A 16265-nucleotide genomic window follows, 5' to 3' on the forward strand; every position below is an offset into this window, starting at 1 on the left:
ACCAGGGTAGATGACGAGTGTTTCCCCCGGGTCCCACGGGGACACAAGTCCCACTGAGAGGCTGGTGGATGACCTGGCTGCTGCCATGGCAACCCCTACCATTAGCATGGTAACTATCTTCAAGTCAGTCTGACAAATGGCCCATGACTAAGACCCACTGAGATGCCGCAGAATACAAATGTGTTTCCAAATGTGTTTCACTGGGGTTCTGAGATGGTGTTAATACACAGCCTAAGAATTATTATGTTAATGTCGCATTTCATTGTATACTCCTGCATTTTATTGTATACTTGTATGCCGTGACAAATAAAACTCTTGACTTGACTTGATTGATGGGAGAAATTGTTTAAAAAATTTTTTATTTTTTTTTTATATAAAGTGCCTTTGCTACAAGACATAATTTGAGTGGATTGAGTGATTTAAGTACTTAAGTGAAATTCTGTAACAGTATAGCAATTGCGTGATAAATTACCTAGTCATTTATTATTTCAATCATTTATACACAAGGTTCATAATATAATTATAATTATGTAAGGATAAAGTATTGAGATAATACATTTCTAATATAAATGTCTAAATTGAATTGTTAAAAGCAAATATGAAATCAGATCTCTCTTAAAATGGTCTCTGAAATATTTGAGAATGTACACACAAAAGCACCTTAAGTGACTTACACACCACACAAGGAAACATATTACACGCACACACTGCTGCTAATATACCTTGTATTGTATAGTTTGTATAGATGTTGTGTATTATTTATAGTTTATAGTTTAGTTTATAGTTTTAGTTTATAATTTATAGTAATTTAGGCGTATAGCTTATTCAGTTTATAGTTATAGTTTATATTTATAGTTATAGTTTACAGTTATAGTTTGTATAGATCGAATATACGTTGTGAATTGCGTTTACAAATCTACTATGGTTGAGGATCTAACGTTTTTCTGAATGTATGTACATTTTAAAATGCTGTGACAAAAAGATTATCTGAATCTGAATCAGTTGCAGTTTCAGAAGTTTTTTCCCTCTTTTTTTTCTTTTCCTTTTTTTCAGAAAGTGACTGTCTCCCACTTCCCATTGTCAAGCGTTCATACGATGAACACAATCGGATGATCTAATCATCTGCATCCAGTCCCGCTACTAGGCAGATCGCAATGTGTTGATATTGAAAAAGGTCATTCTGAATATCACAATACAGTAGGCTCTATTTTTTCCCTGTCACACAGTCCTATCATGAAGTGATTTAAGATATACAGTAACATTCAAGGTAGCTCATGAACTCATGAACACATACTGAGAGAAGAAGTTGCTAGCTGTAACTGCCTGGCAGAAAGTTCACAATGTTTACAATACACCCTATACTGATTTGTATTCTTGGCCAGTAGTATTTCTCCTCTGTACATATCGACTTATTGATTCATTCATCTACAAGGTACGGTTTGTATACCATATAGCCTAGATTTCACATTCCATTGTCCCTCTCCCATAGGACACTGCCCCGGGGGCGGCTCTGAGAGAGGGATCTGTTTAGCATACAAATGACTAGTGGCAGGTGGGAGGACGGCTACTGTACTAATGACATCAGGAGGCAAAAAGGCTAAAAATGTAACCAAATAGACCAGACCAGACCATATCAAATCAATGTAATTAATTTAGTGCAACGGATAATCGATGTACAATTATATTTTCCCCTGATGAAATGTGGGGTTCTCAAAGACACACATACATCTGCGCTCTATTAATTATATTTCTGAGGGGTGAGGGCAGTGTCAAGGCCCTGTCACAATCATGGTGATGGAACGGAGGTGACTGATGGCCCCAGCTGGCTCCGTAATGAGCTGCGAGTCACATGGGGGGGGGGGTCAGGCATAGAGACAGGTCATCAGGGGGCGCAAAACAAACGGCATGTTATGGTGACACAAGAGTAGTGCTCGTGCCCTCTCTCGGACCCTAACATTATTCTCTCTCTCTCTCTCTCTCTCTCTCTCTCTCTCTCTCTCTCTCTCTCTCTCTCTCTCTCTCTCTCTCTCTCTCTCTCTCTCCTCTCTCTCTCTCTCCCTCTGTCACAGCACACTAATTATATCACCGAACGACAGTGTCAGGGATATTATGGGTTACGCCGACCGTGTCATCCTTCGTGTGAACACGATAACTCAAATAGCTTTCATTCTAATCTTTTCAAATGTGTGATGCATATTCAGGAACCCTATAGGAGGAACTCTATTGATTTGGGTGACCCCATGACCTTTCCTCCGGCCAAACTTTCAATTTTAGAATTGTTGTATCTCAAGTCCCTTTTGTTCTAATCTTTTCACCATCACCATCACCATCAGACCAAAACGTTCAATATTCAATGTTAGTGTACCTCCTGGCAACATCACCTCCTGGTTTGGGAATAGCACTGCACAAGACCGAAGCAGACTACAAAGAGTGACACGTTCAGCCGAACGCACAATTGGAGGGGGGCTCCCCACCCTCCAGAACATTTACAACAAGCGTTGCAGGGGCAAGGCTAAGAGAATCATTAAGGACTCCAGTCACCCGAACAACTGCCTCTTTGAACTGCTGCGGTCAGGCAAGCGATACCGGAGTCTCAAGGCGAGCACAGAAAGACTCAGGAGAAGCTTCTATCCCCAGGCCATCAGGTTGCTAAACGAACAATGAACACTACACAACAACAACCATCAAACGCACATAGCACACACATCCACACGCACACACTCACTTTAAACAAACACACTGTAGCACCCACTCCACACACTTTATAGCACACACTCACTTTAAACAAACACACTGTAGCACCCACTCCCCACACTTTATATTTATTGATGAAGGATTGCACTACAACTCGTACACCTTACTGTAAATTGTACCTAAATTGTACCTCATCCCATTTCTGCTTTGCACTATATAGTACTGTACATTAGTACACTGCATAGTATTGTATATTATATGGTAACTCAGTTACGTCTATTCTGCATCGAACATTGTACATATGTCTATACTGAACACTGTGACCTCATTTTCTACTTCTAAATTACATGCTATACTATGTTATTTGATACTATCTTGTCTAGCACAGTCTCTGGAGCGTAACAGTAAGAAGCATTTTGTATGAAAGTATTCTGTACTTCTGTATGACAACTATTAAAGAAACTTGAAAACTTGAAACTTGAAACTTGATCCAATTTCCACCAAACTTGACAAAAATGTGCCAATGTCTGTTCCCCCGACATTGAACTCTTGGCACTAAGTCTGACTATCTACTGCGAGAGCTAAGACATGTGTTGGTGTTGACTGTTTACATTCCACCGAGTGCAGAAGCGGCATAAGCAAGTGACGTCATCCAACTCATGGACCGCGGAACCGGTAGGGCCAGTAGGGCCATGGCCCTACCAACTTTGGGGTGTATCAAACATCAAACATTATGTAAACATTAATAATAATAATAATAATAATAATAATAATAATAATAATAATAATAATAATAATAATAATAATAATAATAATAATAATAATAATAATAATAATAATAATAATAATTAACATTAATTAACACTTTGACTGCCATGAAACGTCTTTTGACGTCATTGCGGGCCATGCTCAAGTTGCCGGAGGACGCTGTACAGCGTCCTTATATCAATATTTCAAAAATCATATGTCCCCTCCGCTGGCCTGAGATCCACCAGCAGGACCCACTGAGCTCTCTGGCGGTTCAGGAGCGCCATCTGGTGGCCGATCGGCGCAATCGCCAAACAGGATGTGCCATAGAGGTTGTGCTAGACGTCCGTAGTACTTCCGGGCGCTCGCTATAGGTCATGGGACTCTGGCTCGTCACGCTACACAGTGATCGATTGGCAATAACTCGATAAACAACATGATTTGGACGTATATACCATTATACAAGCTGGAGATGGACCGGGTAAAAATATATCCCATAATGATAAGATTTCTACTCTACGATGATCGCCCAACGGCGCGCGGAGACTGGGGTGAGTTTCAGCGTGTAACGTTACCGTCTTCGATACTAACTGCTATTATCAACATTTGACCCACATTAGATGATTGGTATAACGCTGCCCACGGAATTATAAACGCCCCCTCGCCCATCCGGTCAACATCAGATGACGTGTAGTAACTTCTAGAAGTACGTCTAGTTGGAATTTTTTATATCGCGCTGATTGCCATCAAACTGTATTTCATCATCAATATAATGCATTTGGGGCTATATATCACATTCTGGAGAAAGCTGCAGAAAGAGATGAAAACATACTTATACATTAGACCATACTTTACTATGAATATGTGAATGAAAAAGTTTAACGTTGCTACACAATGAACAATACATATAGGACTTTGAATGGGCCCTAATAATGGCAATGTAGCAATAGAATTAAAAAAGTTATAGCCCTGCAAAGAAGGGGACTTTCTCCATAGACAAATAGAGCCGGCAACCTATGGTATATCATGAATTTAACCCAAGGCAACCAAAGTGTTAACAGTCAAATCAAATGTATATCAGCAAATACATTTACGTTCTTAATGTATTGTACTTCCGCGCGCTTCCCGGGTATAATTTCCACTATCTGTAAGCCTACGTAAAAAAAAGAAAAAAAAAAAAACTTGAACTAGCCTATCACAAGCGACAAATTCTGTTTCCTAATGATTGATTGGCTATTGTGTCATGTGAGCACGGCACGCTGCACACAGAGGTAAGCTCATATTAACGTGCATCCATTTCAAAACAGCGCTCTAGTAGACAGCCTCTATCTATACGAGAGATTGCATTGATTAACGATGAAGCGTCGAAAAATCACCGATTTCTTCGGGTCAAACTCAAAGTTAACCACCACGTCACTCCAGCGGCAGCCAGCGATGAGCTCTCCGAGTCTGAGGAACCAGCACCGGCAGCAGTATAAGAATTTCCAATTCCAGAATTTCCAATTCAAGCTAGCCCCTCTGCCGCTCCCGCCGGCGCCAACGTTGCCCCAGCGGGACCAGAGCATCCCCAAGTCAGTGCACCTGCCGCGGCTGCTGCTGCAGCGAGTGCTGCAGGGATCTATCAAAGTCCAATCAACCAGACGAACCCGCTGTTCTCACAGGTACAAAAAGGATACAGGGAGAAGGTACATCTCAGAGAAACCGGTCTGTTCATTCCAAGTGGTTTAAGGACCACAGATGGCTAACGTTTTGCCAAACAAGAGCAAAACTGTTCTGCACACAATGTCATCTTTGGACAATGAAAGGACTCAGTTCTGGTTTAAGCAAAACCAACGAGAATGCATTTTCAGTGCTTGGATTTCAAAATTTGAAAAACGCTGTACATTCTTTTAGAAAACACGAGAGTAGCAAATACCACAGAGAGGCCATGGCTTACTTCCAGGTACACATTTCCCAGCAACCTAGCATTGCAGCCCAATTAGACACGCAACTGAAAGCTAAGCAAAAAGTCAGACGAGAGAAGGAGATAACATCCATTATGTATCTCATGGGTCAGGGCATCGCTTTAGATGGTAATGATCCCCAGAATAGCAACCTTTACAAGCTATTGCAATTGCGAGCCCAGGACTGTCCAGAAATTTACCAATGGCTCGCTGAAAAAAATTACGTTGCGTGTTAGGCCAGGTACATTCACCTATTCGTGATAATGCATTTTATGCATTACTAGCGGACGAGACCAGAGACATTTCAAACAAAGAACAGCTTGTGTCTCTGTTTCGCTGGGTTGATGACAGTTATGTTGTTCACGAGGTTGTTCACAATCTCCTAAACAAAACCACAAGTTCCAAGTCTTGAAAAATGAAATGGCCCCTGGCAATCATAACCTACGGACTCTCTGTCTGACGCGATGGACAGTGCGAACGGGTGCAGTGAAGTCGATCATAGACAATTACGCTGTTCTTTCCTCTCTAATGACACAAATAAATGAAGAATCACATGATGAAACTTGCAGGAAAGCAGGGGGCATTTTGGCAGTCCTTGATAAATTTAGCACATTCTTTGGCCTGCACCTTGCGTTTATGTGTTTTTCACCAATTGAACAGCTGTCTAGGACTTTGCAAACTGTTAATATATCATTAGACGATGCGCAAAAAGCTGTAGCAGTTACTCGAAGCTGTATTCAGCGGAAGAGGTCAGATAATGCGTTTGATGATTTCTACAAGACAGTGGTACAGGATTCAAAGGACCTAACCGATGCCCCCGTGTTGCCCAGGCAACAGAAACTCCCCAAAAGACTGGATGCAGGAGAAGCCACGCACACATTCCAGAGCCCAGTGGATCATTATAGGAGACTGTACTTTGAAGTTCTTGATCTTCTTGATGGCTAAATGGACCGGCGTTTTGAGCAGAGACCTGCATGTGGCTGCTGACCTGGAACGTGTGATTGTAACTGCGGCTAAAGGGGAGATGCGAAGGATTTTGACTTTGACAGTTTACGCACACAGTTGGGCATGCTGCCAGATGTGATCCGGTAGGGAAAACCCTATTGCCAGATGTACACAGGCTGTTTTATACAATTATACAAGTTTTATACAATTCCCGTGTCAACTGCCAGTGTCGAGAGGTCATTCTCAACCCCTCGTCGGATGAAGACTTATCTAAGGTCAACAATGACTCAAAGGAGACTCAATGACTTGATGTGCAGCCACACACACAGGGAAGCTTTGGCCAATGTGGATGTCCTCGCTGTTGCCAGTGACTTCATCCAGCACAACGAGAGACGGAGGAACTTCTTTGGGAAATAAGACGGGGTGAGTGTTGACATTTTTTAATCCTATAACTGGTTGGTTCACCGCCGTGTCACATTATTTACGCTTTCTAATGATACTGGCTGGTTAAGTAATGCATTGCATATTTTTTATTTTGATTATGCAATTGGTTGACTGCCGTGTCACATTATTTACGCTTTCTAATGATACTGGCTGGTTAAGTAATGCATTGCATATTAATATGATACTATTTGATTATGCAATTTATTGGTTGACCGCCGTGTCACATTATTTACGCTTTCTAATCATACTGGCTGGTTAAGTAATGCATTGCATATTAATATGATACTATTTGATTATGCAATTGGTTGACCGCCATGTCACATTATTTACGCTTTCTAATCATACTGGTTAAGTAATGCATATTATGATACTATTTGTTTGTAACTAAATGTAGGCTATAATCAATAAACAAATGCGTTATGAGCATGTGGCTTGGTTTGGGCGGAGGGAGTAACGTCACATAATTGGCCCTACCCATTCCAAATGCGTTCCGCGGTCCATGATCCAACTCCACGGTTTTTCAATAGGTTTGACCAGAGGAGCCTCTCCACACCCATCAACACCGGTGCCCCTCCCCATCCCTCAAGCTCCCCGCCCGAGACAGCAGCAGTCTGTCCCCCACCACCCATGAACACCAACCCCCCCACCACACTTGACCATCACTAACAGCCAGGTGAGGACAACACCAACCCCAGGGTAGGGCTGCAAAATTAATCGGAAAAAAAATCGCGATCTTGATTCATAGACCTAAATATGCGATCTAATTTCTAAATTATGACGATTTGTTTCATTTTTATTGCCAGTTTGTCATTAAAAACCAATAATAATCGCTCGCCGGCTTCGCTGACCAGAGCTCTCTCAGATTCAAAGTTTTAATTGCAGCCTGGAACATACATGTTTCGGAACCAATGTGTAACTATGTGTTACAATATAACATTTATATTAATTAACCCAGTTAATGCCTTAAGAGAAAGAGTCTGGTGGTCAATTGCTACGGAAATGTTGTGTCTTACTAATAATAACTAATTCCTTGGTCAATAGAAGTCTCTGTGATACTTTCTGAATATGATTTGGGGACATCAAATGGGCAGGCCGCGAAATAACAACGTTACAATGTACAGTTTCTGACAGCTGGCTGTGTTGTGAAATGTGCATAACGTTATGAATAAACCGCGAAGTCACGCGAAATAACGTTATACGCAAATCTGGTAGTACATTTCCAATCAGAGAGGGGCTTCGCTCAACCAATCAGAGAGGGGTCTGCAGAAATGGAGCTCAACCAATCAGAGAGGGGTCTGCAGAAATGCGGCTACGAATTGTAGAGACGCCCCTCGATCCCTGCAGTTTTCTTACCAGGCAAACATTGGGGTGGAGGACGGCAGGACGCCATCATCTACATCAGCTGGAGAAGCTGCGCAGCTCAGTGAGAATCATGTCAGACTTCTCCAGCACCTTCAACACCATCCAGCCTTTGCGGCTAGTGGAGAAGCTCACAGTGCAGCGGGAGCATGGCCTGGTGGCCTGGATCACTGACTACCAATAGACCGCAGTACGCCAGACTGCAGGGCAATCAGTCAGATATGCTGGTGAGCAACAGCGGCGCCCCCTAAAGAACTGTGCTGTCAGCCTTTGTGTTCACCCTCTACACCTCCAATTTCTGCTATAACTTGAGCGGGTGCTACCTACAGAAGTTCTCACATGACTCCCCCATTGTAAGTTACATCACTGACGACAATGAGGACGAGTACAGAGCCCTGGTGGAGAGCTTTGTAGGGTGGAGCGACAGCAACCACCTCCAACTCAACATCAGCAAGACCAAGGAGCTGGTGGTGGACTACACTGTAGTCACTACTACAGTACCAGAGAGGCAAGAAGAGCCCCCCCCCCCCCCCCCCCCCCAACTCCCATCACCATCTGAGGGGATGAGGTGGAGATGGTGGAGACATACAAGTTCCTTGGAGTACACCTGAACAACAAATTAGACTGATCGGACAACACAGAGGCCCTCTACAGGAAGGGACAGAGCAGGCTGTTCTTCCTGAGGAGACTCAGGTCCTTCAATGTGTGCAATAGACTGCTGCAGTTGTTTTACCCATATGTAGTAACCAGCGTCCTCTTTTTTTACCGTTGTATGCTGGGGGGCTACATCAACTCAAGGGACACCAACAAGCTGAACAAGCTGGTGAGGAAGGCTAGCTCCATGGTGGGAGTCGAGCTGGTCAAACTAGAGGTGTTGGCAGAGAGGAGGATGAGATGGAAGCTGGCCGCTATCCTGGAGAACCCCTCCCACCCCCTCTATGAGGAGCAAGCTAAGATGAGGAGCATGTTCAGCCACAGACTCATACCTCATACATTTTTCTTTCCAGATATCGTTTGAAGAGGTGTGTTTTTAGTCGACAGCAGACATTTGGCCGGGTTTCAGCTGTCCTGACTGTGGTGGGGAGTTCGTTCCACCATTGTGGAGCGAGGACAGTGTTATGTAGTACGTATGTAGTATTTTGTATGTAGGTAGGTGTAGTAATAAGACTCAGGAAGCAGGTTACTCTTTTAGCCTTTTAGTCAAGCAGGTTAGCATGGTAGGTTACAGCAGGATACATTCTGTTCTCTTCTCCTTCTGCGTGTTCACTTCTTCTGCACACTTCAGCTGTAGGCATAACAGGACATTGTATCAACTACGCCCCATAGTGGAGACTCTTGGGAAGTACATCTTCAACATGCATTACAGAACACAACAGACAGAGAATAGCCTGCTTTGCTTTGATGACCCCCCAGGAGCTGGGATAGGAGTGGGTCTGAGGCGGCCAGATCAGGGCATATTATTCATCACATAGTGTAATAGAAGTTGTAATTGGTACATAGCAGGGACACATTTGAATTCAATGTCCTCATTCAGACCTGGTAATTTAAAGCATGAAGACAGTGAATTCAATGTCCTCATTCAGACCTGGTAATTTAAAGCATGAAGACAGTGAATTCAATGTCCTCATTCAGACCCCCTCCCCCATCAATACCCTCCGTTGAAGTGCCCTTGAGTATGAAGCAGGGAGTTTCCTCCATGCTCAGCGAACCGGGCCATGGTAAATAATGGTTAAAAAAACAAAACAAAACCCCATGCCCTCTAGATAAAGATACAGTACAATGAAAAGCATGTTTTTAAATCTTGTTATATTTTTTATGTTGATGTTAAAATTACCCAACATGTTAGAACTGTTCCTCTGAAAATATTGCATAATAAACACGGATTACTCTGATTGGCTCATCAGTCACATATTGCTGCTCTGATTGGCCCATCAGCCAAACCCACTATTTCTGATTGGTCAATCAGTCATCACATCTAGCTGAGGGGACACAGTGCTCCCAAGATTTCTCACAGGAACCATTTGGGGCTTTGAGGCACCCATAGGTTCTGGAACCCGGGGGATCTTAGAGGAACTCCTGAGGAACGTAAATTTTTTACAGTGTATAGTGACTGGTGAACAGAAGGCCAGGCCCCCTCAGTCTACTTAGAGTGGTCTGTGCCCAGAGAGGGTGACCTAAACATAGCAAAGCAAATGATGCATCTGAAGTTGAAAGAAAATATACTTGTGACATTAATTAACAGTCCACAATAAACAATTTATGGCTGAATTAAAACATCATTGTACATTGTAAGAACATGTCTAAATGACCGACTGTACGCTGTCTATTAAACCTACCAAGTGTACAGTTGATAGCCTAAGTGACAACCTAGGTCACCACAAAAACATTCACACACACAATGCTCACAAACGGATGTCAAATAGCAAGACATTTAATGTCAGGGGCAGCAGGTCTCTGGTTCAATGCTACATGCCTGTATATTTTGCCTAAATTGCTCTTGAAATAAATGTGCAGTTTACCAAACTACTACCTACAATAAAAATAAGATAAAGGGAAGATCCACCCTAAAATAAAATGCATAAATGTTAGGCTATTTCTATAATGCTCTACAGCTCAGTTTTGGTTTGTGCATGTGAGCAAGCCTCTCCTTAAAGGAACACTCGAATATTTTGGGAAGTAGGCTAGACTTATTTGCCATCTTACCCAGAGTCGGATCAGAAGATTGACATCAGTTTCATCTCTGTGCGTCAGTTTTGGAGTTATTGGAAGTTGCTATTGGAAGTTGTATAGCTAGTTGCTCCACCTGGACCTCTCTCTGAGGCTACTGAACACACAGAGATTAACTTGAGTGTTCCTTTAACCTGAACACCAGAGAGACGAGACTCAAATGATGATGACACCAAGAGACAAACCCTGGAGCTGTAAACCCTACATTTAAATAATGTATAAATTATAACATTTATAAATAATAAATGTTATTTACATGTAATAGCTCAAACAAAATGTCTATGAACCCACATATTTGGCCACTAATAAGCCATATATGGCCACAGTGGCCATTTTGACATGCAATGCTAATATAATGCTAATGCAATGCAAATGGTTCTGTCACACCTAAATGGAATGGAACCCTAATGAATGTGATTTCTAGCGCATTCGATTATAACTCGGAGGTCGGAAATTCCAACTTATTCCTAGGAAAAATCTAATAAAACGAGGCAATAACTCAACCCCAAGTTTAAACCTCAGTGTCATTTGACGTAATTTCAAAATGGCCACCCACATCGTATAGACATTAACGTTGTTATTATCTGTTTTAAGAGTACATTTGTAAGTGTATCAGCTATATGATGTCTGGTGAGACACATTGTAAGAAGAAATTACCAAAACTGTTTGGCGTGAGCATCCATGTTTTTAACATCATAAACAAATGTTTTAATATCATAAACAAACGCAGCATAACTATGTTTACTCTGCATTGGCATGTCAAAATCGATATAGGTCGGTGGGAAAAGTATCACCTGATGACATCACAGAACGGCCCATACAATAGGGCAGACAAACCTTCACTACCCATGTCTAAGAATGTGTTTTAAAGAGAGGATAGGGAGCATTGTTGAGGTAGATTCAGAAATATGTAGTCTGTAGCTAATTAACTACCTACATGACCCAAAACAGTTAATGTTAACTACTGAACAAGTTGCTGAGACCCAACTAGTAAGTTATTGCAAAATGTAGTTCAACTAATTACAGTAGCATGAACTACTGCACCACCCTATGCAGTCTATGAAGACTAACATTACATACTTTATTTATGTTTTCATTGATTGATTGATTGATTGATTGAAAACTTTATTAACAGATTGCAGAATGGGTACAATACAGTACAGCTCAATACACACAATTGTTAAGGGGATGCAGACCAGAGAAAGACTTTCGTCTTGTTTACATCAGGGTCCCCCATTTTCAATTCATCAGGACATATATGACATACATGACATACAGATATTCAGTACTGCTACATCTATACATTTATGACATACCAGATTTGCAAATACAGTACTGTTTGTGATACAGAAGGAGTCAAGAAAAGGGAGTACATTTGACGTAGAAACTGTACATTGGAGGAGGTTGGGTGGGGTTGTGTGGGGGGGGGTTGGGTACATTGGGATATTGTCAACCATACTGGGTAATTTACATTGGAGGTGGTTGGGGGGGGGGGGGGAACACTGTATAAACAAGCAAAACTGTACATTGAGGGGGGGGAGACACTGTACAAACAAGCAAAATTGTACATTGGACTATTGACAAAACCATACTAGGTAAATGACTGTACATTGGAGGGGGTTGGGTTAGGACATTTACAGGGGCCAGTTTTGAATTGCAGTCTCCCGTAGGTGTCCCTTGAGAGTGGTTTTGAAAGTGGGTAGTGATCCACATTCCTTTACAGCTTTGGGTAGGGCGTTCCACATTGATGTGGCATAATTGCGAAACGTGTTTAGTCCCATTAATAAATATATTTATGTAACACTATTTATTTGCCTCATAGGTGCTCTTTCCCACCTCTGCAATCATTCTTTTTCTTTTTCCTCATGTTTTTTCTTTTTGAGATAAAAACAATGGTACCAGTAGGCTACTAAAGAATATTGCTTGATTTGTCAGTGGCTCTGAGATTTGGAGAAAATGAAGTAATAATAACCCATAACTTCGGAAGTGTAAGACCACCTTTTTGTTCTAGCACCAAGGAAACTATAAAACTTGTATAGTTTTGTATAGTTATAACCTTTGTTTCCTTGTCTAGTACTGGGATACAGCGCCACTCAGAGGCGAGATTATAAATTACCATAGTCGATGTCCGACGGAAAAACAGTCGTCGCTTAGCAACCAATTGTTCAAACAAGTTAAACGCAACACACCATCCTAGTTATCTTTAGTGACAATTTGGGCTGGAGCCTTGCATTTTATTCCAAGTCACGCTTCATATATGCCCCTCAAATGGCCAGCAAGAAGAAAGAAGCGAGCCTGCAGGTTGGTCTGACTGGACAGTAGCTAGCCCCTTTCGTGACTGTGATGCACCGTGTGGATTCACTCGGTGCATCACAGTCACGAAAGGGGCTAGAGTAGTAGCGTGCTTTGTGGCAGGGTGTTATGCTAACGTTTAATAATGTGAATTTGCCCTGTTCTTTTTACCCAGACATCTGTCACGAACCAGGAACAATGGGATGAGATGCTCGCAACAAAAGGTTTAACAGGTAAGAACTTGTAAGATTTAGTTTCGTTTTCTTTCTTTTTTTGGTCCATGTGACAGGGCAGACTATTACATTTAAATATATAAATAAACATAACAATTAGTTCAATAATCATCACTCCTATGGCAAACCAGTGAAGTCAGTTACTGTAATATATTATATATTGCATTTATTGTATGTTGCTGCCCCACTGTGTTCACTATCATAACTGCAGAGTGAGTCTTTGCACCACCCCACAGTCAAATACTGTAGTGATGTGCAAATACTTTACTGTACATGAATAATGTGCAAAGTAGGGATGCATGCTTTGATTTCAGTAGTGATGCATGCTTCAAATTCTGACATGTGCAGGGAGCTTCTGGTTTAAAATGTAAGTAATTTATCCTACTGTACATACTAATATACTTTAAGCTGGTATTGGGGGCCCAATATATCCAATACCAGTAGTGGTACTGCTGTTATCCTACAGTAACTGCAAACACACACATCATCCGTAATGTTTTGGTCTCCTCTTCCAGTCGTTGACGTGCACCAGCAGTGGTGCGGGCCTTGTCGGGCTGTAGTCAGTCTCCTCCGGAAGATCAAGAACGAGCTGGGAGACGACCTGTTACATTTAGCCACGGTACGTCAGCCCTACACACTGGAGGAGGAGGACGGTGCAGAGTGAACATTTGATGAAGAGACAAAAATCTAAAACTTTAAATCTTTCTCTCTCTCTCTCTCTCACTCTCTCCCCTGTGTGTGTGTGTGTGTGTGTGTGTGTGTGTGTGTGTGTGTGTGTGTGTGTGTGTGTGTGTGTGTGTGTGTGTGCGTGCGTGCGTGCGTGCGTGCGTGCGTGCGTGCGTGCGTGCGTGCGTGCGTGTGTGTGTGCATGTACATAATGCAGGCTGAAGCTGACATCATTGATACTCTGGAAAGGTATAGAGGGAAATGTGAGCCCACTTTCCTGTTCTATGGGGTAAGAGAGAGAGAGAGAGAGAGAGAGAGAGAGAGAGAGAGAGAGAGAGAGAGAGTGTGCATGCGTGTCAATGGTAAATGGACTGCATTTATTTAGTGCTTTTATCCAAAGCGCTTTACAATTTGTTCCTCACGTTCACCCATTCACTCACACATTCACACACCGACGGCAGAGGACACCATGCTCATCGGGAGCAGTTGTTAGGGGTTAAGTGTCTTACTCAAGGACACTTAGAATTGAGCGGGAATTGAACCGGGGACCTTTAAATTACCAGATGACCGCTCTACCCCCTGAGCCGTGTGCATGTGTGTGTGTGTGTGTGTGTGTGTGTGTGTGTGTGTGTGTGTGTGTGTGTGTGTGTGTGTGTGTGTGTGTGTATGTGTGTGTGTGTGTGTGTGTGTGTGTGTGTGTGTGTGTGTGTGTGTGTGTGTGTGTGTGTGTGTGTGTGTGTGTGTGTGTGTGTGTGTGTGTCAACATTGCCTTGGTTACAGAATGTGTACTGCCTTGATTAAGCCCCTGTATGATAAAGTAGTGTTTCTATAGACCTTCTCAGTAGAATTCCATTGTTAGGGGAACAGTTTGGGCCCAAGATAACTTCCTGTCAGCTATTGTCTTAGAAAACATTACAACAGGGAATAGATTTAGGCCCATTTCACCTTTTTTATGTAGTCAAATTAGAAAAGATCCAATTATTATATATACAATTAAGTCATATGTAATATGTATAGATGCCTATGATCACTCTAAGAAATCCTTTAGGGTTCTTCTTATATGATTTAAACTGTCTTTTTTCCCTACGTACTTCATATAGTAATTCTTAGGACATTCTTCTTTAGTAATCTTACAGGATTATTTAGTAATTTTAGTAATCACTTCCCTGTGTTGTGTTGACGTTCCAATGTTCCATCCTTCCTAATGCATATACACACACACAGGCACGCACACAGGCACGCACGGACGCACGCACGCACGCACACACAGGCACGCACGCACGCACGCACGCACGCACGCACGCACGCACGCACGCACGCACGCACGCACGCACGCACGCACGCACGCACGCACGCACGCACGCACGCACGCACGCACGCACGCACGCACGCACGCACGCACGCACGCACGCACGCACGCACGCACGCACGCACGCACGCACGCACGCACGCACGCACGCACGCACGCACACACACACACACACACACACACACACACACACACACACACACACACACACACACACACACACACACACACACACACACACACACACACACACACACACACACACACACACACACACACACACACACACACACACCACTAACACAAGCCTCAATGTTTCGTGTGACCAGGGGGGGGAGATTGTGGCAGTGCTGCGTGGGGCCAACGCTCCGCTCCTTCAGAAGATGATCGTAGAGGAACTGGCCAAGGAGAAGCTAGTGGTGGAGCAAGGAGGCCAGCGCAAAGTTGTGAGTTGTGTGAGGAGAATGGGACTCCGTAAAAAACAGGCATTTCATGTATAGACCCTCCCCTACCTCAACCCTACGCTTAACCTCATTGGACTTCGCGCCCTGACTTAAGTGTCCATTGGACAAGGTTGCTGACACAGTACATGAGATGCCTGATTTTTTGTGAATCCCGTGTGAGAACAGACACACACACACACACACACACACCTGATTACATATATCCTTTGATAGGTAACACCCTGCACTACCATGAGTACATTGAAATTAATTATTTCAAACCAAACCTTTTGTCCCACGCTCTGTAGCCATTGGACTGCACAAGGAATGGAGTATGTAATCCTTGCAGTGGCTCCACACCTCTACCTGATGAGCTCCTGCAGGCTCACAAATAATACATGCACGACGTACACACAAACATGATGCAAATACACCTTCTCCTACACGTTTACACACAAACATG

At 42.9% G+C, this 16265-nt stretch overlaps 1 protein-coding gene across 1 annotated transcript in view; it reads left to right on the top strand.

Annotated features, from left to right (window-relative positions):
- Positions 1-13127: 13127 nt before the first annotated feature.
- The window catches only part of LOC311228127 (thioredoxin domain-containing protein 6-like), a gene marked incomplete at both ends in the record, with an annotated part of 30650 nt that continues 27512 nt past the window's right edge, over positions 13128-16265 (top strand). Inside the window, 5 exons of the mRNA XM_084314040.1 lie at positions 13128-13160; positions 13327-13384; positions 13900-14003; positions 14268-14339; positions 15689-15805. Of these exons, the coding sequence (XP_084170166.1) occupies positions 13128-13160; positions 13327-13384; positions 13900-14003; positions 14268-14339; positions 15689-15805 (384 nt within the window). The remainder of the gene's footprint in view (positions 13161-13326; positions 13385-13899; positions 14004-14267; positions 14340-15688; positions 15806-16265) is intronic.

This window comes from Notolepis coatsorum (genome assembly GCF_963971535.1).
Source record: "Notolepis coatsorum genome assembly, chromosome: 5".
NCBI lineage: Eukaryota > Metazoa > Chordata > Actinopteri > Aulopiformes > Paralepididae > Notolepis > Notolepis coatsorum.